This window comes from Agelaius phoeniceus, chromosome 5 (genome assembly GCF_051311805.1).
Source record: "Agelaius phoeniceus isolate bAgePho1 chromosome 5, bAgePho1.hap1, whole genome shotgun sequence".
NCBI lineage: Eukaryota > Metazoa > Chordata > Aves > Passeriformes > Icteridae > Agelaius > Agelaius phoeniceus.
Genome location: NC_135269.1, coordinates 63,997,516 through 64,019,056, shown reverse-complemented (window position 1 = coordinate 64,019,056; position 21,541 = coordinate 63,997,516). Strand labels below are relative to the sequence as shown.

Below are 21,541 nucleotides of genomic sequence, written 5' to 3'. Positions count from 1 at the left end.
CCAGGCCCTCCCAGTCCACAGGAACTCCTTGGCATCCTTGTGGGGATCTTTGCCCTGCGGGCTGATGAGTAATGCTGTGATCCAAGCTGCTGTCTTACTCAGAAATAAGAGGAATTACAACCACGCAAGTGTAAAGCTCATGATTTAGTGTTGCTGAAGCCTGCTTTCCTATGTAAAGTTACTCACCCTTATGCAGTGGGAAATGCCTATTCCAAATTCTTGATTAACTCTCATGCTGGCAGTCACAGCAACACACTGTGCCTCAGGGATAATGCCTTGTGAGCAGTGATGGGCAAACCCAAGGTGTAGATACTGACATCTCATTGACTAATGACTTGCACAAATGAGGTCACATAGGATCAAAAATTTACACAGAGTCCTGATAAGCTTATATAGGCCACACTGGGATTTCTCACTACTATAGCTATATAATATTGTGCTTAACTTCTAATTGGAGAAAGCAAGCTTGGCTCTGTCTACAAGCTGCAGTCATATTTTTGTTTTAGTCCAGATACACGCTTGGAGACCTGCACAGATATATTTCTGTATGATGCATACCTAGATTTCCCTACAAGTATTTAAAGGCCTAAATGCAAATTGTCCAGAAAAGAGCCAAAGTTAGAATAGGGTGGCCCTGAAACAGAAGAATTAGTTGTAATTTTCACTCCTTGTACATCTTTGAAGGACCATAACTCCTTGACTATGTACCTCCCTTCCTTCCCTTCTCTCAAGTCTCTGAATGATTTAACTATATGAAAACTCTCTTCAAATGTGCAGTGCATTATGCTTAGCCTTCAGCTTTCCAAATGACCTCTACCAGAGATAGGCACATGGTTTTAAAAATAATTAAATTTTATTAAACATTATCTGCAAACTAATAGTAAACATCTGTGTTTATTAACCAGAGTCAGAGGAAGACATAGAAGTCTATTATGCAGTAAAAGTTACTTAAAATATTGGTAAATTTAAAAAATTTATACTTTTATACCATCACAGTTATCTCACTACAAGAGTTTTGGATATTCATATAGATGGCATGTCTGATTGCTTCCCCATCTCATTTCTGTTTGTTTATTTGTATTTTTTCCCTTTGTATCTTTTCACTCTTCTTTCTCCCTGCCCTTCTTTCTAATCAAAAGTACCAAAATGAGGTTTTGACTCATTTTTTCTGCATTTATACTTGTTGCATCAACACAGGATGTGTATGTTAAAAACCACAATCTTCAGTAAAGCTCACATGAGGAGATCAGATCTTTCCAAGAGAGCAGTCACTGTTGAAACCACCCTTTGAGCAGCATCTTCAGCTGAGTTTTTGTGTTGCTGGATTCTTACAAGCCAGCTGGCCTGTGGTCCTGGGTGACCACAACAGTGTGAGCACTATCCATTGTCTCAGATTTCCTCACAGTTTGTACAGCACCTCCTCTGTCTTGGCTATGCACAAAAGCCTCTCCCATGTGATCCTTTCTGCACATGCAAGAGCAGTTTATACTTATGTTTTAAATGATCTGACTTCAGAACCAAATGCACAGTTTGGTCAGTTCTGAAGCAGGAACTCTGTGGAGATGCCTGAGAATGACAGATTCTCCTCAGGGGATTCATGAACACACCTTCAGTGTACAGTTAGTGTATCCTAACTGGAGTGTGACAGCTGGAGTTACATAGGGAAATGTCGTAAAATACAAAATTCCCACTTGGAGAGTTCCTGTGACTGTTGACCAGCTGCTTTGCTGGGAAACTGGCCAGTGCTTCTGCCCATTATCTCATCTCATCTCACTGGAGTTCTTGGGCCAGCCTGGGCATTAATGATTCAGTGTGCTGGTCAGCCCAGATAACCAACTCTACCACAGCAGCTGTAATTGTAGGACAAATTTCATCCTAATATCACCTTTATAAGTTAAATTCCACAGGTCTCATCATAATCTTACCACAGTAGAACTTGCTGCCTGACTATGAATGCAAAAATTGTCACATTCTGAATATCAATAATAAGACTAATCCCAAATATTTTAAAATTTGGGCTTTCCAACTAAATATTATGTGCACATGTATTTGGTTTATTTGCTTTCTTGATTAATGAAAACTGACTCTGATACAGATGCCTTTGATGCCTCTTACATAACCTGGCATAATTTTGCACACAGAAGCATATAATGTGAATTTTGGCATGTGAATGAGGTGTTTGAAGATTGAGGAACCAAGCCAAAATTGTGATGGCAAGAGAATATTAGTGCTGAATGAAAAATAATTATATACTTGCTCACTGTCTGCTCTCTTGAAGGTTCTTGTTTCTTTATTAGATACCACTATTTAGATCATGCAGATCTACTTTTTGAGATATGCAGTGTCCCTTCCTCAGACCATGAGAGGTGTGAAGGACTTTCCCAGGATTACCTCTGCAAAAACTAATTAAAAATTTGCAATTAAGAAAAAAAAAAGAATTGGCATCACAGATGTGCTAATGTGCCAAAGCAATGAGGGCAGTGCTCAGTGAATGATAATATAGCAGTATTTAATGCTCCAGAAACTCACTGTTTGTTTTCACTGAGAGTCCCTTGTTTCTTTTGGATCCTTCAGCAGAGCAGCATAAGTGCTGCTTTATACTGCCAGAATTTTCTCTTCTGTTTTTTATCACGCCATCGTTATATTTGAAAAAGTGAATTAAGGATGTGGCTATTGAAGGTAATGAAAGCACTGGCAATACCTTTGGAAATGTTGCAAAGGTAACTTACATTGTGTTATTCCAGATCAGGAAGCTGTTTAGGCACACTCAGGGGGAAAATCCAACCAGGCAGACACATCTCAGTAGGTCTATAGGTACAGTGAATGCACTCAGTCAAAGGTAATTTTTACTTCTTTACCTCACATAGGCTGAGTCAGAAGTAATTCTTCCTTTTTGATAGGAGGGATGTTCTGTGTTTCCAGGAAAAAAAAAATGTACCTTTGAGCAACCAGACTGTCTGTGTTGGGGAACATCCTCTTCAATTCTGGTAAAAAAAAAAAAAAATAAAAAAATAAAAAGGCAGAGAAACGATTCAGAAAAATCTGCAACCTTTGTAGTGGAGCAAAGACGTGAATTAGGTGGTTGGAAGAAGAGTGCATCCCTAATCTCTGCCCCAGCAGTGATGTCAGTGAAACTGCAAGTAGAATTACAGGGTAGCTGTAATGCTGTACACACATCAGACATGCCTCATACTCTCCCTAAGGATTGCTAATTCCTGCAAAAAACACTACAGTGTTGTTTCTGCAGTGTGCCAGCTCATGCAGTGCTTATTTGGGTGGAGAGGAAGGGAATTCAAAGAGTTTTTCTGTATCAAGTCCTCACTACTATAGTCAGTCTCTAAATAAACAATCCTATACATTTAGGATTCTTTCACCTCCAAGTTCAGCAAAATTAGTTCTTACAGAAAAATACTAAAGGGCAATGAATATGTGATTAGTAACCAGTTAAAAACATGTCAAATATAGTCACAGTCTATGTTCAATGTGAGAAGTCAGAGTGAGAACTGCAACCTATCTCCTGTCTTCATGCTCTTAGAGGATCACCTATCCTACTTCTTTCATTTAATGTTGGGAAGAATTGAGATAATTTTCACAAAAAAGCAATACCCTCCTCTAATATTCCCTTGTCACTGGGGAAGGACTTAGTCCCTAATTAATGGTCATTATTCCCTCAAACACTCACTCCTTACCAGAGATGTGGCACAGAAGGTAAAACCCATAAACAGAAAGGGACTGAGCTGTTGCAGTCGGGCTACATCAGAGATTTTCCTGGGAAGTCACGTGGTAGTAAATGAGGACAGGACTGGAAATAAAAAGAAATGTTTGGTTTTGTCTTAATATCAATTTTAGAAAGAACTCAGTACCATTAAACTTTTCTAAATAAACAAAGAAAAAAATTCTTATGTGTGCTAGAAACACTTTGTAGAGGTACAGACCATATATTCCATTTATGTCTCTTATCTACAAATTATTTTAATTTGAAAAACACTCATGCGTGTATTTAAAATACTTTCCATTAAATCTTTTTGGCAGTTCAGTTGTTTATGCATATTGCAGTATATGAACACTTGAGATTTTGAGAAGAGGAAGAGAGTTGAAGATGTGGAGTGGAGGTAATTGAGAGGGCAATGTGTCTGCTGGCTATAAAGGTTCCATTTGTTTTCATAGCACAAAAGGCTGCATAAACAGGTCACTGCAACACTGAATGTTAGAGCTCAGTCAAGCCCCCAGATTTCCATGGAGGTTCAGCTGTCAGTCAGTGGCACCTATTGAGCCATTGGTGCCTATCAGTAAACACAGATTAAACTCAGTGCCTACAAGGGATTTTATAGATTTAAAGCTGCACTCTACCAGAGATGGCACCATAGATTCTGATGTGACAGATTGTCCAAAAAGATGAGACTTTTATCTTGTTTTCAAGTAGATGTGATAAATGCTTCAAGAAGCTAATTCATAAAACACTTTATGATCCTTCAGGATGATAACCAGTGTGTACATCAGCATGAAGCAGATTTGCAGCTGATATAAATCAATGCTGTGCTATTAAAACAACTGCAATATATCTGAATTTCATCAGCTCCTGATTTGACTTCATGTGTATTTTATGCCTTAATTGCCAATGGCCAAGAAATGCAATAGCTGAGTAGATACAATCATGTTTCTAGGAAACAACTTCATTGAAGCTAATTTTGCTAGAAGCACCAAAACAATTCTCCTGAGGACACTCTTGAAAATGCTGTACCTATATAGACAACCAACCTCTGATATGGATCATCATGTTATGTATTCCAGGGAATTGCATAAGAATAACAATGTAAATAAAAATTTAGGCTGGATTTTATTATACACAGTATTTTTCCTGCTGTTTTTAAGTTCCTGAGTTAACTTTTTGTTTGCTTTTTCACGTTACCTTTCTCTCTGCTCTCCAGACTTTAGAGATTGCTTTATCACCACTACAATGTCTCAATAAATAGCTTGCATTTCTTCATGGTACTTTTAACTCTGACCTTTCCAAGAGAAGCCATTGGTGTTTTTAATGTGTTTGAGCCTTCTGTTGCATACAGACAATGGAACAGGGTGTAAAATTGTTCCAGCAGATAAGGGCCTAGCAGCACCCTAGCATATGTCTGGTCTAGATAAGGCTGGAGGAGGAATGAGGAGATAATATCTAGTAAATGAACACAGGATGAAGGTATGTTCTGTCTCCACAGCCAAATAGTGTTGAAAGGCTTCATATTGTTTATCATTGCTATAACGTGGTACATTGGCACGTTGCAAAGCCTTTCATGCCTAATGTCTCATTTGCATGCTTTCTTCTATGCATTTGCTACCACTGGACCTTGACTAAAGAAAAGATCACCCTTGTACTTCCTTCCCTTAATTCACCATTGTGGTTTTGTTCTGGTTTGGGGAGTTTTTTGAATTATTAGAAATTGATGAAAAATACATTTCAACAAGTCTGTGCATTGGCCTTGCATTTTGCAGTTTAAGCCTATTTCAATTTTTCCCATTTTACTTCTGTATAGTTTCAAAGCACACAATATCTGAAGATGTTAAAATGGCCATGGGTTTACAGAAATAGTGAGTTTCAGCTGTCATCTTGAAGGGTATACTTTAAGGCTCTTAGAAATCAAAATCAATAGTACTTTTTAATTATCTTTCTTAAAGTTCAGTTAAGAGTCTATTACAAATTCATATGGCTCTATTTCTGACTGTGACAGAGTCAGATTGCTGCTGACATTCATACAGTTTCCTATGCCAATTTGCACAAACATGTGTGATTACTGAAAATCTGTTGTACATTCTAATTCCTTCTTTACTTTCCTTGTTCATATAATTAGAAAGACAAATGATTTCATACTTTCAAAAATAAGTCCAGAGGAAATATTTGCTTGAGTTAACACATGAACAATGTTTGCACAGAGCTTCTGAGTCATGTGCCGGCATTCTCCTGCATTTGTTGAAGTTGCTGATACTGCACAGGACCTTTATGATGATTAAATATAATCAATCCTTGCATTTGCTGCTGGAATGCTATTTACTTTCTTGAGATAAAACATCCCTGGAAAATTAATTTTCCCTTTTGTGTAAAATCAGGACCATCAACACCAGCAAAACGCTGCTGGTCCTTGAGCTGTTCATTTTTTTGCTGCTTTTTTTTTTCTTCCTTTCTTTTAACCTTTAACTTATGTATGGGGTTATCAGCAATTGTTTGTAAAGGCAAGCCTAATAATTGCTTGGATGCTGAAATGTTTCCAGGAAATCTAGACTGTTTATACTCTAATGTCTATAATGGAGCTGCTCAGCAAAGCAGATGGTAAAATTTCATGATCTTCCCTGTGTCCTGAGAGCAACAGACAGATTGGCTACAGCCTGATCTTTATTATCTCCATAAGAGACAAAAAGGACTGAATTGCAATTGCAGAGCTCAGGTTATAGTCAGCATATTCCAGCAAAGTAAATTATAGTCTTTCTGCTGTGCTGCTACTGTGACACAATGAAGTATACAAGGAGATAGAATTTCATACTGTTTGAGACACTTTGAGCTACAGAAATTCAGAATAAATATATCTAAAGGGACAGAAAGTACTTCATGGTGGAAATAAGAAATAAGGAGTGATGAATTTTGAAAATGCATTTGCAGTAATGCTTGCCAGGTCACCAGTGACAGAATTTATTAGTAGCAGGTTCTTGGTTACAGATCATATATAATACACAAACAAATATATATATATACCTACATATATATAAATACATGTAATGAATATGCATCATGAAACAGTTAATAGTGTCTGGAAGGATATGAAATGACAAGTGAAATATCCTTTTGAAAGTCAGAGTTGGTTAATTGCCAAAAAGCAAAAAAGGCCATTCAATATTTTTCCTCCAAAAATGGTTTTCCCACAAAAATAACTCTGCAGTTATTAAGCACTTGAAGTCTTTGCTAGCATAGAATGGAATGGGATGGAATGGAATGGAATGGAATAGATCACAATGAAATACAAAATACAGTATTGCAGTCAGAAGGTACCTACAAAAAACTTCTAGTCCAGCTACTGACCACTTCAAGGTGGAAAAAAAGTAAAAGTAGTTAAGGGCATTGTTCAAAAGCCTCTTAAACCCTGACAGGCATGGAGCATTGACCACCTCTTGCAGAAGCCTGTTCCAGTCTTTGAGCACCTTTGCAGTCTAGACTTGTCCTTGTACAGCTTTGAACTATTCCCACAAGGTCTAATCCTGGATACCAGGGAGAAGAGCTCAGCACTTCCCTCTCCACTTCCCCTCCTCAGGAAGCTGTAGAGGACAATGAGGTTGCCTCTCAGAGCCTTTTCTCCCAACCTGACAAACCCAAAGCCCTCAGACTCTCCTTACAGAAAATTCCTTCCAGCTCTTTCACCAGCCTTGTTGCCCTCCTTCAGGCACATTCAAGGACCTTGACAATCCTTCTCAAATCGTGGGGCCCAGGCCTGTGCATGGAGCTCAAGGAGAAGCTGAACCAACGCTGGACAGAGTGGACAATCAGCTCTTTTGACTGTCTGGTGATGCTGTGTTTGATGCCACCAGGACAGGGTTTGTCCCCTTGGCTGGCTCACACCAAGCTGCAGCTGGGCAGCACCCCCAGATCCCTCTCTGATTTACAGCCATCACTCTCCCACTTACACTTGTGCCCAGTGTCACAGGTCCAGGATCCAGCGTTCCCACCTGCTAAATTTCATCCCATTAATCACAGCCCAATGTTCCATGCTATCTAGGTTCCTCTGAAAGGCCTCTTGTCAACAGCACCTAGCAGTTTTTGCCATGAGCAAGCGTGCTAGTGGTGCATCCAACTCCTGCATCCAGATTTTTGACTCACATATTGACCAAATCTGGCCTAGAATTGATCCCTGAAGAGCACTGCTGGTGTCCAGTCCCAGCCAGATGTCATTCCATTCACTACAATCCTTTCAGCTCTGCCCTTCAGCCAGTTCTTCACCAAGAACAATGTGAACCCACTCATCCCACAGCTGGACAGCTGATCCATAAGGATGCTGTGAGAGCCAGCATCAAAAGGCATAGTAAAATCCAGAAAAACTACATCCAGCACCTTCCCATCATCTAATGGGCAGGTGACTTAAAGCTTCAAACTCTGATTGTTCATATGTTCAGCTGTATAAATCAGAGGCTTAAAAGCTAACTGTGGTGATTTAGTATCCTTTTTTAAAATTTGTTTGTTTATCGATGTATAAAATCAATTTAACTGCATGATCAACCTTGTCAAAGTTTAGCATTATATATTTTATTGTATATTTGGTTTGGGTGGGGTAGGGTTTTGAGGTGTTTTTTTAGCTTAGCATGCTCCATCTTAAAGCTTTATTTAAGATTAGATGGGAGAGTAGGATCACAGCCTTGGGAGATCAGTAAAAACTGTTTAAATTAATTACCAGTCTTCTCACTTTCAAGCATCCTAAAAAGGATTGGATTTCTAGGTGCAAAATTCCCTTTGAAGAGATGTTCTCCTGAATATATTTTTCATGGAAATCAATACTCATAATTCAGAAAGGTGCCTTCTCTTATTCAAATCACAGTGATTTGCTTTTTGATGGTTTACTGATCCTGTGTCTTCTAAAGAAAACAGAAGTTTATTAATCAGGAAATATAAACGAGAAAGATTAATAAATGGTTATATCAAAATAGCCTGAGAGATGGAAATTAAGACTCAAAAATGAAAGCAACCACGAAAACAAGGGAAAAGATATCTCAGAAAGCATAAATTAATGTGTCTGATGGTTATTTTTAAACTATCTGCAGTCAAGGTTATACACTGGGCAAAGAAATTTCAAACAGAAGTAGTAAGCTCAATATTTTCAACAGATAAAATATAAATAGGCCTGAAAACCCCTCTCTACATGAAAAAACACAGTAAGACCCAAGCAATATTTCTTTGTCAACCAGAACAGAGCACTTAGAGCTCATTGGGTGAAAAGTAGCTCATTCATTCTAACTCCCAGGAATGAAGGCTTTGTAATTAACCTAAATTTAAATTTAAACTGTAATTTAAATAATTTTCTAGTAGTGTTTTTGCAACACACACAATCATGCACTCACCAACTCCTGTGATTCTCCCTTAGCAAGCATACCTCTACTTTATCCACAAGGCCAGTCATACATTTGACTCTAAAACCTGCAAACATAAAATACAACCCTTTCAAAGTGTCTAGGAATAAAAATAATCATCATATATTAGTATGGAAAGTACTTTATTTTATTAGCACTAACTATGGACAAAACCCTCCAAAAGCTAAACAAATATATCAGCCAAGATTTTCAGTTCCCTAGCATAGGTCTCCATGTGAATGCCTCTGAAATCAAGTGTACACTCATTTATATGACAAACTACTTCTCTGCCATTCTGTCACAAATAACCTGTGAGAGGGTAGAAATGCCAATACTGTGCATCATGATAAAATCCTGACTCTGAGGAGTTCCTGCTCTCTGTGGTGAAAAATATATTTAAAATTCCATGTGTTGACCGTGTGAGTTAAGATACTGTGTCCTTGTTTGTGTGTGTTGTGTAGGAAGAATTTCTTGGATTTGCTGAACTTGATAGTTCCCAGTTGTGAGCTTCAGATGTATAAACATATTAATGACTTTTTCCAAACTGCTTCATCAGAAATGCAGAGCACTTCTGTGCAGAGCAGCCCACATGAATTTCTAAGTTCTCAGGATGGACTTATGTTTAAATGTTTTAATAGGTGTATGCATTCACTTTCTGCAATGAGGTACTTATTTTTTAAAAACTGTATTGTCTAATTTTTTAAAGGACATCATCCTTAGAATGGTGGTTTTTCTTTCCCTATCAAATTAGGAAAAATATACTTTACCTACCAGTGCAAAAGTTCCAATTTGCACTGAAATAAAGTAATCAAATTAAAATATTAACACAGTTTGTTCCAATTAAATTACTCTCCTAAAAAATATTTGGAATATATCTAATTATGAGGAAAGCTGAGTCAAAAAGTATACAGATTTAGCTTAACTGGGATAGAAAAACCAGTGGAAACTTTTTTCTGTCAGAAATACAATGTGGTAATCCTTGTACTGAAAGAATCTCAGGGCTGACTTATGAAACACTAATAGCATTATGAAAAGGAAAAGCCTTAATCTAAAAAGACAAAGCTTTGCCTTGTTGGTGTGGTGACCTTCCTACAGCTGGTTAGTCTAATCATTCAGCAGGTTTGCCTTATGAAATTAATCAATTGAAAAATATTATTTTTAGACATTACAATAAAGGTGGGTGAATCAGACTTTTAATTCTCAGAACAAAGTGTAAATCATATCATATGGAATTTTCTTCAAAAAAAAAATAGTTTAGCTAGTTTAACTAGGAAGTTTGGTTTTGTTTTTTTTTAAGAGCAAAATAACATGAAAAATTGGCAATGCATAAGATTATTTTATTTTATTACTTTATATTTTAAGCTTTTGTTTTCATTGTTTTCACTCTCATTATTTTGTACAGAGGCTAGTGATCTGCTTCTCTCCAGCTGAAACAATGAGTGATGAAAATGTTTTTATCTCTCTACCTTTTTAAAAGGAAGAAAATATGTGTTTTAATGATGCTTTACACAGAATTCTTGTATGCTTTTACCACCATTAATTTGCACATCCTTTGATGTGAAAGATGTCAATTAAAAGCAAATATTTAAGAAAAATAATAGCATTTGCCAAATATAGGTTCATGTAAATGTAGACGCTTTGCTGCTTGAAAGAGCAAGCTTAAGGATCTCTGTCAATGTCTCCATAATTATGTGATTCTAAAAGCTCAGATATTATAATTTCTCAGCTAAATTTCATGCATGTTGTAGGCATATGATAAAGCTATTCTTTGTGTCCACACTTCCTGAGGTTTTCTAGCAATTTAATTCAATTTATTAATATTGCAAATAGATTGTCAGAAGAAGCTAGGATAAGCTTCAATGTAATTTTTAATAACTCAGTTGTTTGTGTTATGTCAGCCATTCAGTAGCTGCTCAAGAAGATCTTCCCAAATTTAGGTCTTTAGAAGAGCATCATCTGTGACTGCAGTTAACCCTGATCTTCCAACTACAGACAGAAGTTATCTGGGACATCTTCAGTAACCTCTGATGACTTTTTCTCTTCCTTTCTTTCCAGTGAATTATTCATTGCTTCATTTCTGTTCAAAGTTTTCTCTTTCTTTTGATCACAGGCAATGGACTGGGAATCCGAGTTGTAGGTGGGAAAGAAATTCCAGGAAGCAGTGGGGAAATTGGAGCTTACATTGCCAAGATCTTGCCTGGGGGCAACGCAGAGCAGACAGGGAAGCTTATAGAAGGTAAGATAAATGCATTATTAAAAGATGAAGCCATGGGACTGTTGGGAGGTTGTTATGATTATTTATAACACACATTTTCTCTTGCACAATGGATGCAATCTTGTGCAAGGAATGAGAGCTACACCTCCATGATGCTTAAAGCAGAAAAGGCCTGATGGAAAATGATTTTAGCACTTCTGTGGCCAAAGAGAGTTGCCACAATGAGCATTATTTGGGCATGTCTTCAGTAATATGTGTCAACATGTTGTCTGTATGGTCACATGTCATCAGCCTATATCATGGACATGGAAGATCTTTAACCTTTAATCTTGATCATCTAAGTATCCTTGTTTGAAATTACTTTTATTTCTTAGTTTTATTTCTTACATTACTTATATTACTTAATTTCCATTTGAAATGATATTTCTCGGTTGCACAGGTAAAACAGATCCAGTTGTCTCCTGGTTACATGCACTAACTTTCTTTCTTAGTCCCCTATAAGTCATACCTAATGTTAGTTATCCAATATAAGGTAACCATCCAACCTGCCCCAACAGGCAACAGAGAAAAAGAAGAATCCACAGTAAAGCAGTTATTTCATCTAACTTAGACCTCTGTTTCAAGAATTGAAAGTGTCTTCCTCCTTTAATTGGCTTTTAGAAAACTGCATTCAACTTCACATCATTTTTTAGGCTACCAAAGCTAGGTGGAGGGATAACTTCATTATCAATATATTTTCTAGGATTATTGCAATGTGATCAATCTGTCTAACAATTTATTTCTGTGATTACATGAATGCCACCTTCTTTTTATAACTTTCTCTTTTTATAGCTATTTTCTTGTTCCCTTTTACAAACCTGTATGCACCTGAAGTGTCAGTCTGTCCATAGACAAAAAAAAAGAGTACATTTGTGTCCAACTCATTAAACTCCTTTTTTTTTTCTTTTTCTTAAATGTACTCAGGGAAAAATAACAAAAGAAGATAAGTAGGAAGAATAGTTCTTCCAGAATTCCATTCATTTAAGTTTTCTGAATGGTAAACAAGCAAAATAGTCACGATTTAATCAAAAGCACTTTGCAGGCAGAAAAACTGAGTAAAATGATCAAAGAATGTATTTACAAGGTATAGTTTAATTATTCTGTGGGTATTACAAAACAGTATCACCTGCATTCACCCTGCAGCTTTTTTCATCCTTGGTGTTTTCTTTGCCAAAATGTCAATGATATACAACAAAAAAAACCCCTCCAAAGGGACACAAACCCTAATGTGCAATGAAATGAAACAGAAAATTAAAAAGAAATATATTTATTTTCTGCCTATACAGTTGATTCTGATATTAATTTTTAATGGGTAATATCTCACTCATCAAATGATAGAACAGTGTTATTTTTTGTGCATGAACGATGAAAGAATTGACCTTAATTTTGTGTGTTTTGAAGCAAGTATTTGTTTTGGCTCCCTCTGTACAAATAAGTAGGTCTTTCATAACTGTGCTAGATTACACATGCTTTGTTTCAGCACCAAGCAAGTAAAGAGGAAAATGTGGTTATTCAACACTTACCCAGGACTGGACATTTCCAGAAAGAGAATGAGCACTTACAGATTGGAATTATCTGTAGTCTTTTGGTTTATTTTGCCAGGAAATTTTCTGGAAATTGAAGTTTAAAACAGTTCTTTACTCACCACATTTGGTTCATTTCAGCAGTGATCAAGAACATCTTGCATTTACAATAACTACAGGAAAAATCTGACATAGAAATTTACTTTTTAATCTGTTTGCATATTATATTCTGAAGGTTTATTCTTATTTTAGAGGAAGATGGATATGACAGTAAAATATTTATTCCTTTGTTTCATTCTCCCATCATATGTTCAGTCATGTTTCTGATCCAACCTTTATAAAAGTATCCTAGACTTGGATAAGTTGGCATAAATCAACTCCATCAAAATCCCTGTATTTCATCTGTAGAATTTGTCCACACAATGTCTCAGAATATGTTTCAGTATTGATGTGTTAAATGTTCCCTCGGAGAGAAAAAATGCTTCCTGCAGAATGCACCTTGACTATGACATACAGGACAAACATTTCCTCTCACTGTCATTTACCTTTAGGTCTTGCCTTTATATCTAGTTTACTTTTTATGTTATTTTAGATGGCTATCAAGGATCAACAAAGAATTTTTTCTACCTCACTGTGAGTTGTGGTTGGCTTAGTGGAAATATGGCTGGTGCCCATTTCACCTCTACCCCTCAGAAGAGCTAAAATCCACTGATGTCTTCAATCATTCTCATATTGATCTGTGCAAATCCAGCAAGACTGCTAATCTTACCAACATCTCTGAAAATAGAAGCTGGCCTTCTTTCCTTTTTCAAGTTATTTGCTGGCTCTCACACCAAAGAGAGAAAAAATAAAGAAAATTTAGTATGTCATTATCTGTAAATGCATTACTTTTTTTTTTTCAGTAATCATGAGTCACTTTTCCTGATTAAATGCTGTATGACTACAAGTTAGAATATAAACAGTCATCAAGTAAACATATACTAATGTCACTACAAGTTAGTATCTTGACTCATTAGCCTTTCTAAGAACATGAATCACTGAAAAATCCCATCAACTTAATTAATTCCTCTAATTCTAAAAACACTGGGTCAAGTCTGAAAATCCTACCAATAGCATAAGAAACGAGGATGGATTTATTGTGGTTTTGAAGGAAGACAAACTCCTACCTGTTCTCTCTATGACTGCATATAAATAAATGACACAGAGATAGCATTCCTATCCTTAGGGAATAACATAAAATTTTAGCCTATTTAAAAAGCTTTGGAGGAGTCTTAGTGCTGAAAAATTTATTTATAGTTCTGACTGGCAAATACCACTCTTCTCGGTTCTCTCACCTTGAATTGCTTTCAAATGTCAAAAATATCTCTGATTCATCACTCATTGGCGTAACAAAAACTGGAGGTGGAGGACTCATTCCATGGAGCTCATCAAGTGCAAGGGCTGTGTCAATTTGATAGATGTGTCTGTGCTCCCCCTCGTGTTGACAGGAACACTTCAGTTCTATTCCACCTGGTGAATCCACTGAGTGAGTGGCATTTCAGCCAGCATTTTTTAGAAACAGAAGAGCATAGAGTAAAGAGCAGAAATGAAATGTTTATGTGTGTTTCCTACTCTTACAAATTTTCTGGATGCCCTCAGCATTCCAGTTTTCTGATTGGACCATTTCAATAGGCTGAGTGGAGGGCCTGGGAACTGATAACAACAGGTGTCTTTATTCCAAGTTTTCAAGCCAGACAAGCTGTGTTGCAATGGTTAGGTCATCTGATGCTCACTGAGATCAAAATATTCCCTGACTTTCCAGTCTTCTAGAAATTCTGGTAAACTAGCACTGTAAAAAACTTATGATGAACTTGATTTGTGGTGATCTTACTGCCTTTGCTTATACCTCACTCAGCAGCATTAGTCAGACTTCTGTTAACCTGTCCTATGCCCTTATGTGTGCATGTCTATTTTTAATATGTATGGATCATTTAAAATATATCTTCCCAAGCTTAAAAATGGGAAAATAATATATATGAAGACAAAAAATCTTGTCATGAAAAATACTGAAATAGAACTTCCTGGAAGAAAAACTACCTGATAGACATAAGATACTGAAAGATAATGAGACCTGTTAAAGCTGCTAAGTAGGTCAGGGCAGAGAAACTGCGCTGCTGTTGGAGAGTTCCATCTTAGATGTGATCTTAGTTAATGGTGCTCTCCCTTCAGTCCAATCCTTTAGCACTTGTTTTGACCTAAATTAATAATTACTCTTCTCAGGATGCAGGAAACATTGCTCATGAAAACACTGTAAGGGTCCTGTCAGAGCCACCTGCCTTCAATAGTAGGTAAAAGCACATCCAATGTCCTGAGCATCAAAGTCTAAATATTGAGGATAAGTTCTTAAATGTGCTCAGCACCTTTTAGAATTTGATTCACCTGCTAAGTAAGAGATGGTCAGCTTTTATAAATTTGTTGATTGCCTTTAATTGTGCTGAAAGTTTCCCAGGCCACATGTCTGGTTCCCCTCAGGAAAGTATTTTAAATGAGTGGGTCTTTGGGAATGCCAGGGATCTCTTTCATCTTTAGAAAACTGCAAACTCAGAACTTTAAGATGCCTTCAGGAAATGAAATTGAAGTTTCCTTATTGCCTCTTATCCATATTTATTCATGTTTCTTTTCCCCTCATGTATCAAGTCGTACATATTCTTATATATTCAATTGTCACAATTTTCTTCTGTAAGAAGACTTTTGATACAGAGCTCACTCTCTCTAATGCCCTTATATGGGGTCAAATAGACCCCATAGATGCATTCCTCAGATTGAGACTTAGAGCCTTCCTTTGGACTTTCATGGGATGGCACAGCTTATCACCTCTTGGATCCACAGACCATAGCCACGGTGTCAACAAAAATACTTTCTCACAAATCTGGAGCCAGTAGAGATAACATGTTCACTGCTTGTCCCCAAGCAACTTTCCACACCAAACTGACATATGAGATGAACAGGGTGTGCCAAACAACATGCTGTTCCTGGCAAAAGAGGGCCACATCTAGAGCAGTGGGAAGTGATTTCCACCCAAAGCAAAATATGACAGGGGAAAAGAGAGAAGAGCTATTTGGATAACCTCCATCAGAGAGCAGCCTAGCTCCCCACCTTCAGTTCATGGGAGAAGAAGGCAGACCCAGGAAGCACTGTCAGAAGCCTGCCTTAGCCAGAATGCTCTGCAGCTCCCACCCAGGGTGTGGACTTTGGCTTCTGACCTAGTTCACTTCAAGCATCAGGCTTCATAATGGAAGAATGTACACTGAGAAGTTCTTCAAAGGCAGAGAAGAAAAAGTCATGGTCCAATGGGACTCTTTTCTAGATGTGTTCAAGTATGGTTAGCACAGCTTTTCATTATTTCCAGAACAGGCAGTTAATCAAAAGGAAAATTATTATAAAGATATAAGGACTTATATATGATGATAAAGAGAGCAGCTGCATTGTTAGGTAAAAATCTACTACAAAATACCAATCAACTGACCACCCAGAAATGAGAGTGAAATATGAGAGACTAAGAAATATAAGAGCCCTTGGTAGCAATTTTGAATCTGGGGAAGGCTGCACATGGAAGCTGAAAGACAGTCAACATGTTCATGGTGTTTAAGCAATACCTCATGCACAAAAAAGTCTGCACTAAATGGATAAAAAGAGAATTTATACTATCTATTGTTCTTCCTCTGAGGAGAATGTAAATAAGACTAATGAACAAACTAGAGAGGAGATGGCCAATGTGGGGAGATGTTTATTTGTACTTTGGTTGTCTAGTATAAGATGAATCTGGCCATAATCAATATTGGGTAGAGGCTATTGGAATATTAGAATTATTATTTAATCTTTAAAGAGTTTCCTGAATTCTAGGCAAGGACATCTTTGAATACAGGTAGCTTTCTCACTCCTCCAGTTAAAAGTGACAACTAGGTAGCTTCCAGAATCTGTTTCACTTCAGCCATGCCCTGGGAATGTATCCCTTCATGTGTTTTCAGATCATAAATTTTCAATCAGAGCTTTTCAAGTTTTTAAGTCCTTGTCATCTTAAAGTTTGTTATTTACTGGCATTGGCAACACATGATTTCTTTCAAGTCCTCTCAGAAGGACAGGGGATGCAACTGGAATACTGACCAGTCCATGAAAGGATTATAAAGAAAATGTTAATAGATTTTCTGTTAACAGGTTCTTTGATACTTTTTTGGGCTACTTTGGATAGCATCAAGTGCTGAAAAGCAAGGCCAGACTGTTTCAGAAGGTCTTTTGCAAAGGCACTCCAGGTGTAATGGCTGTCCATCTTATCACAGCTGTCTCTTGTCGTATCGCAGACGTGCTTTGCATGTTCCTTGGAAAATGCAGTGTGACTGGAATGGTCATGGGCACCTAAATAGCTGGAAAACCAGCAGCAAGTCACCATCCTTCTCTCTACCCTTGTCAAACTTCCCTCTTATCCCTGAGTTATAGATGAGCACCAGTGTAACTCTGGCTGATCTTTTATCGGTCACTGGCTGGTCATTTATTGGTGGGAAGTGCAATAGAAACCAGGTCTTCCCAAGTTGTAAAATACTGTAGTGAGCACTGCTTGCTGTTTAGACAGCTAAAATTGGAAACACTGATTGGAGCATCACAGTGAAAAGAGATTTTACAGTCCCCATGAAGCAAAGATAGTGAAGAGCCAACATCCCTTCTTGAGTCCCTCTGATAATTACATTTCTGGCAAAAAGTAGATAGCACAATGAAGCTGGAAAACGATGAAACAAAATTAAAAGGAACACAAGAAGGGAAGGAAAAATTCTCAAAAAAACTGGATAAAGTCTTAAATGAACACTAATAATCTTTCCATCCTTTACTTCCATTTTGCAGTTTGACTGCTTTAATTTATTACTGCATTGGGAAAAAGAAGTATCAACTTTACCCTGTTCTCTGAGTGTTAGTCTTCGTGATCTATTTTGCTGTCTGTGCTTATTTTGCTAGGTCAGAAGAGAAGAGAGCTTGCTCTCAACATACCCCCTGGGCTACAGGCTGAGGTTCCTCTGTCCCAGCAGAAACTGGCTTTATCAAAGATAATGTGCACAAAATAAATCACAGAATCACTGGGTTGGAAGAGATCTTCAAGACCATTGAGTCCAACCCATGCCCCAACACCTCCACTAAACCATGGCACCCAGTGCCACATCCAGTCTTTTTTAAACACATCCAGGGATGGTGACTGCACCAGCTCCCTGGGCAGGCCATTCCAGTACTTTAACACTCTTTCAGTAAAAAATTTTTTCCTAGTATCCAACCTATCCAATCCAATAACAGGCAGTGCCATTGTTTGGTTGTAAGCTTTTCCCTAAAGCTCTTTAGAAAGGACTTAATCTAAAAAAAAAAAATTAAAAAATGCCCTCCCTCAACTGTAAATCATAACGTATGTAGTTGTGCTCCTCTCATCCATGTATTCTGTTCTGCCTTGTACTTCTTTTTCATAGGTAACGATCAGAGGTATAGGATTATTCTTATTAAGCATGGCAATGGACATTAAATATATTAAAACATGCCTTTAAATATTTCTAAATTAATTTTTTAAAGGAAATTATGTTAGTATAAAGGATACCCTGCCAAAGTGTATCACTTAACATGTTGGAATTAACTTAGTATCTGCTAGAATGACAAAAAGAAAGGCAGAAATCTTCATCATGCTGGTTTGGCTGTTCCCTATGCTGTCCCACTAACAGCGGTCTCAGTTCCATTCTTAATATGGCAGGAGTTGAGCTGTTCTGAGAGTTTTGCTTGGCCTTTTGCTGAGATATGAGAAAGAAATGAGAATTATCAGAAGAAATGAGAATTGTTTTAGTACTTGCGTGGCACTTATAGAAAGAAGTGAAAGTAGAAATAATTGCAGTATGAACAACTGACTTGGAAATGTATTGAGAGCTGGTTACTCTAACACTGTGCACAGCTTTATTTACCAAATCTCTTTTGTGTTGGTTGAAACACACTTAGAAAATAGCATTTTCCCCGGCTTTAGAAAATATAGAACGTATAGTTTAAGGAAATTTAATTTTACGTTGTCAGAAGGATATAATTGAGGTTTTACAAGGATACTTGATTAGAAAACTTCTTGTATACTTAAAATATTACTTTCAATGAGATAAAACAGGTAATATGAGTTTGTAATGTTTCTGCTCAGAATGTAATTTCTGTATACTTAATTTTTCCGCAACAGAAATCAGCACTTAAAAGAGATGTTAGAGAGTAATTTGAATCTAGGAAGTAGCTGAGCAGCTGTAAGGACTGAGCTTTTAGGAACTTTTTTATATTTAATCTAAAGCAGAATCCAAAACTTAAGGTGTACTTATAAATTTTGTAAAGGTAAAGAACAAATAAATGGAAACATATTATGACCAGTAAAAATATGGCCCTTATTGCATAATGCCAGCTACCAGTTTTTTCACTTCTGCATGTAGTCTTGCTATGTACCATATAAACTACTAAAGTTTATATCTTCTTTATGATCAAAAACTCTGAAAATAACTTGAACAAATAATTATTGATGAAAATAATTTTCACTAGAAAAAGCATATTATACAAATTGCACAAGGAACTTGGATTCCTAATAACAAATAAATAATTTTATTAAAGCACCCCTATGGGTAGGGGTTTTTTTAAGTCTTAAATAGATAGGTCTGATTTATGGAAACAAGAAAAATAAACTGGATGCTTCATCAGAGGGAAGAGCAAATACAGTCACTAGATATTCCAGAGCTAATGAAGTGAAGAACCATCACAAAGGTCATGAGAAAAACACTCATCAGATGGTTTAAATACAAATTGTGGAAGGTCAGTGGTAAATGCCAATGATGTCATAACTAGCTTTCAGTAACACTCCACCAAGATTGTATTAGAAACTACTACTAGCTACTGTTAAGTACTTATGTGGAGCCATGCAGTCAGTAATTTTCAGATGCACAGCTTTTGGCAGCAGTTATTTTTCAGGACCTTGATGAACAGTTCCTGTTAGAAAGAATATCCACTTCTTGGAGAGAACCATGCATGCTTCCAGAGAATGTGCCTGAAGCCCTGTTTCTCTGAGCACAGCAGGGAGAGCAGCAGGCAGCATTGTAACCAGGCTGCCCACAAAGCTTTCTTGGCTCCTCCTGCTGGCACCATGCAACTTTCTGCTGTCCTCTGGGATCACACACATCACAGGTGCTTTGTGGTTCTTCCTCTGACATTGACAGATACCATCCATCCAGGTGGTTATAGTCTTCCTGCCTTTACTCTTGAATGCTTACTCTGCTTCTGCTATATTCTGACACTGTGAGTACTTTTAAGGCTCATTTGTCTCCATAGAAGAGTAAATTCTTTCTTGCACTATTCTTAAGGTACTGTATTAAAATCAAGTGGATGCGTTTTTCTCAAAAGATGCAACACACACTGGCAGAGGTGGCAAGAGGTCTGTGACTTTTCTGGTTTGGGCAATGCTGGAGAGAAGATGGGTTTAGTTACTGCTTCCAAGATATTCAGGGATAAAGCTGCATCTTTAGTCAAACACAGGCAGTGTGTTTGTAAGATAGGCATTCTCTAGATCACATTCTACCTGATAGCAAATAGCACAAGCAGAGACATTAAACCACTGTGCCTGCCCCTTTGCCTAGCTGCTTGCTGAGACTGATGATAGGGACCTGAATTTCAGCCTGGAGCATCAAAGTTATGTGCCTGTATTGCTCTGGTTGTCTTCTTTTTTCAAGGACCAGCTTCTGTGCAGCAGATTTACAAAGCAACCAGGCAAATGTCAATCCTTCAGAGCCTAAACTGAGGCCAATTTGTCTCACCACTGAAAGTCATCAAAGGCACCCTCCTGTTTCCATTCACTATGCAGGGAGCTTAGGTATTTATTTTAGGTGAACTGTCTCACTAAAACCTAAAATTCAGACTCTGTAGGCTTACCTTAGGCATTCTGGGCCACATCTCATAAAACAAAATCAGGACATTTTCATCTGATGTTTATAAGGGACAAGATCTAGTTGGGCTCCCATACATGGGCATTCCAGAAAAACATCTTACTACAGTGTGAAACAGTCTTTTGCATAACCACTGAACTGTGTTGTTTAAAAGCGACTTCTCAGTGAACTGGGAAGCTAAAAATACTCTAATTCCATTTCCTATTGTGCAGATTACTGTGGGCTCAAACTTGCAGACTAGCAGTTTGAGGTGATTGTAGTAAAAAAAAATCTAGTGAAATCAAAGTGAGGGTCATCTTGAAGTACAGGTTAAATAAAGCTATGTCCTTATGGAGAATTATTCCTGCCACTGGATTCCAAACAGTGTATTGAAATCTTTTGTGTTTACATGTAGCAATTTTAACCTTCAATCCCATTCCTGAAATCTGGATCTCCAGGAAAATTAGGCCAGCCTGGCCACTCTATGGAATGCTATATTGATATAAAACATAGCAGAGATTCAGGACCCAGGGTGAATTGTCCCCACTCAGGGTTTGTTCTGCTGAAATTCAGGTGGACAGACAGCCCCTGTCAGTGACTCTCAGGGCAGGTTGTGGGTTGTTTGCAAACCACAGTTCTCAGCAGCAAACAGGATTACAGAGAGCTCATTTTTCTGCCAGTGGACTGGGTACTGCAGGGAGCAGAATTGCTTTAGTCACTTGGTATTTCAAAGTACT

General features: G+C 37.4%; 1 protein-coding gene across 9 annotated transcripts in view; it reads left to right on the top strand.

The window, feature by feature from the left end:
- The window catches only part of PCLO (piccolo presynaptic cytomatrix protein), a 324,118-nt gene that overhangs the window by 200,662 nt on the left and 101,915 nt on the right, over positions 1-21,541 (top strand). For all 9 annotated transcript variants that reach the window (XM_077179156.1, XM_077179155.1, XM_077179152.1 and 6 more), the window contains exon 10: positions 11,204-11,329. In XM_077179156.1, coding sequence (XP_077035271.1) covers positions 11,204-11,329 — 126 coding nt within the window. The remainder of the gene's footprint in view (positions 1-11,203; positions 11,330-21,541) is intronic.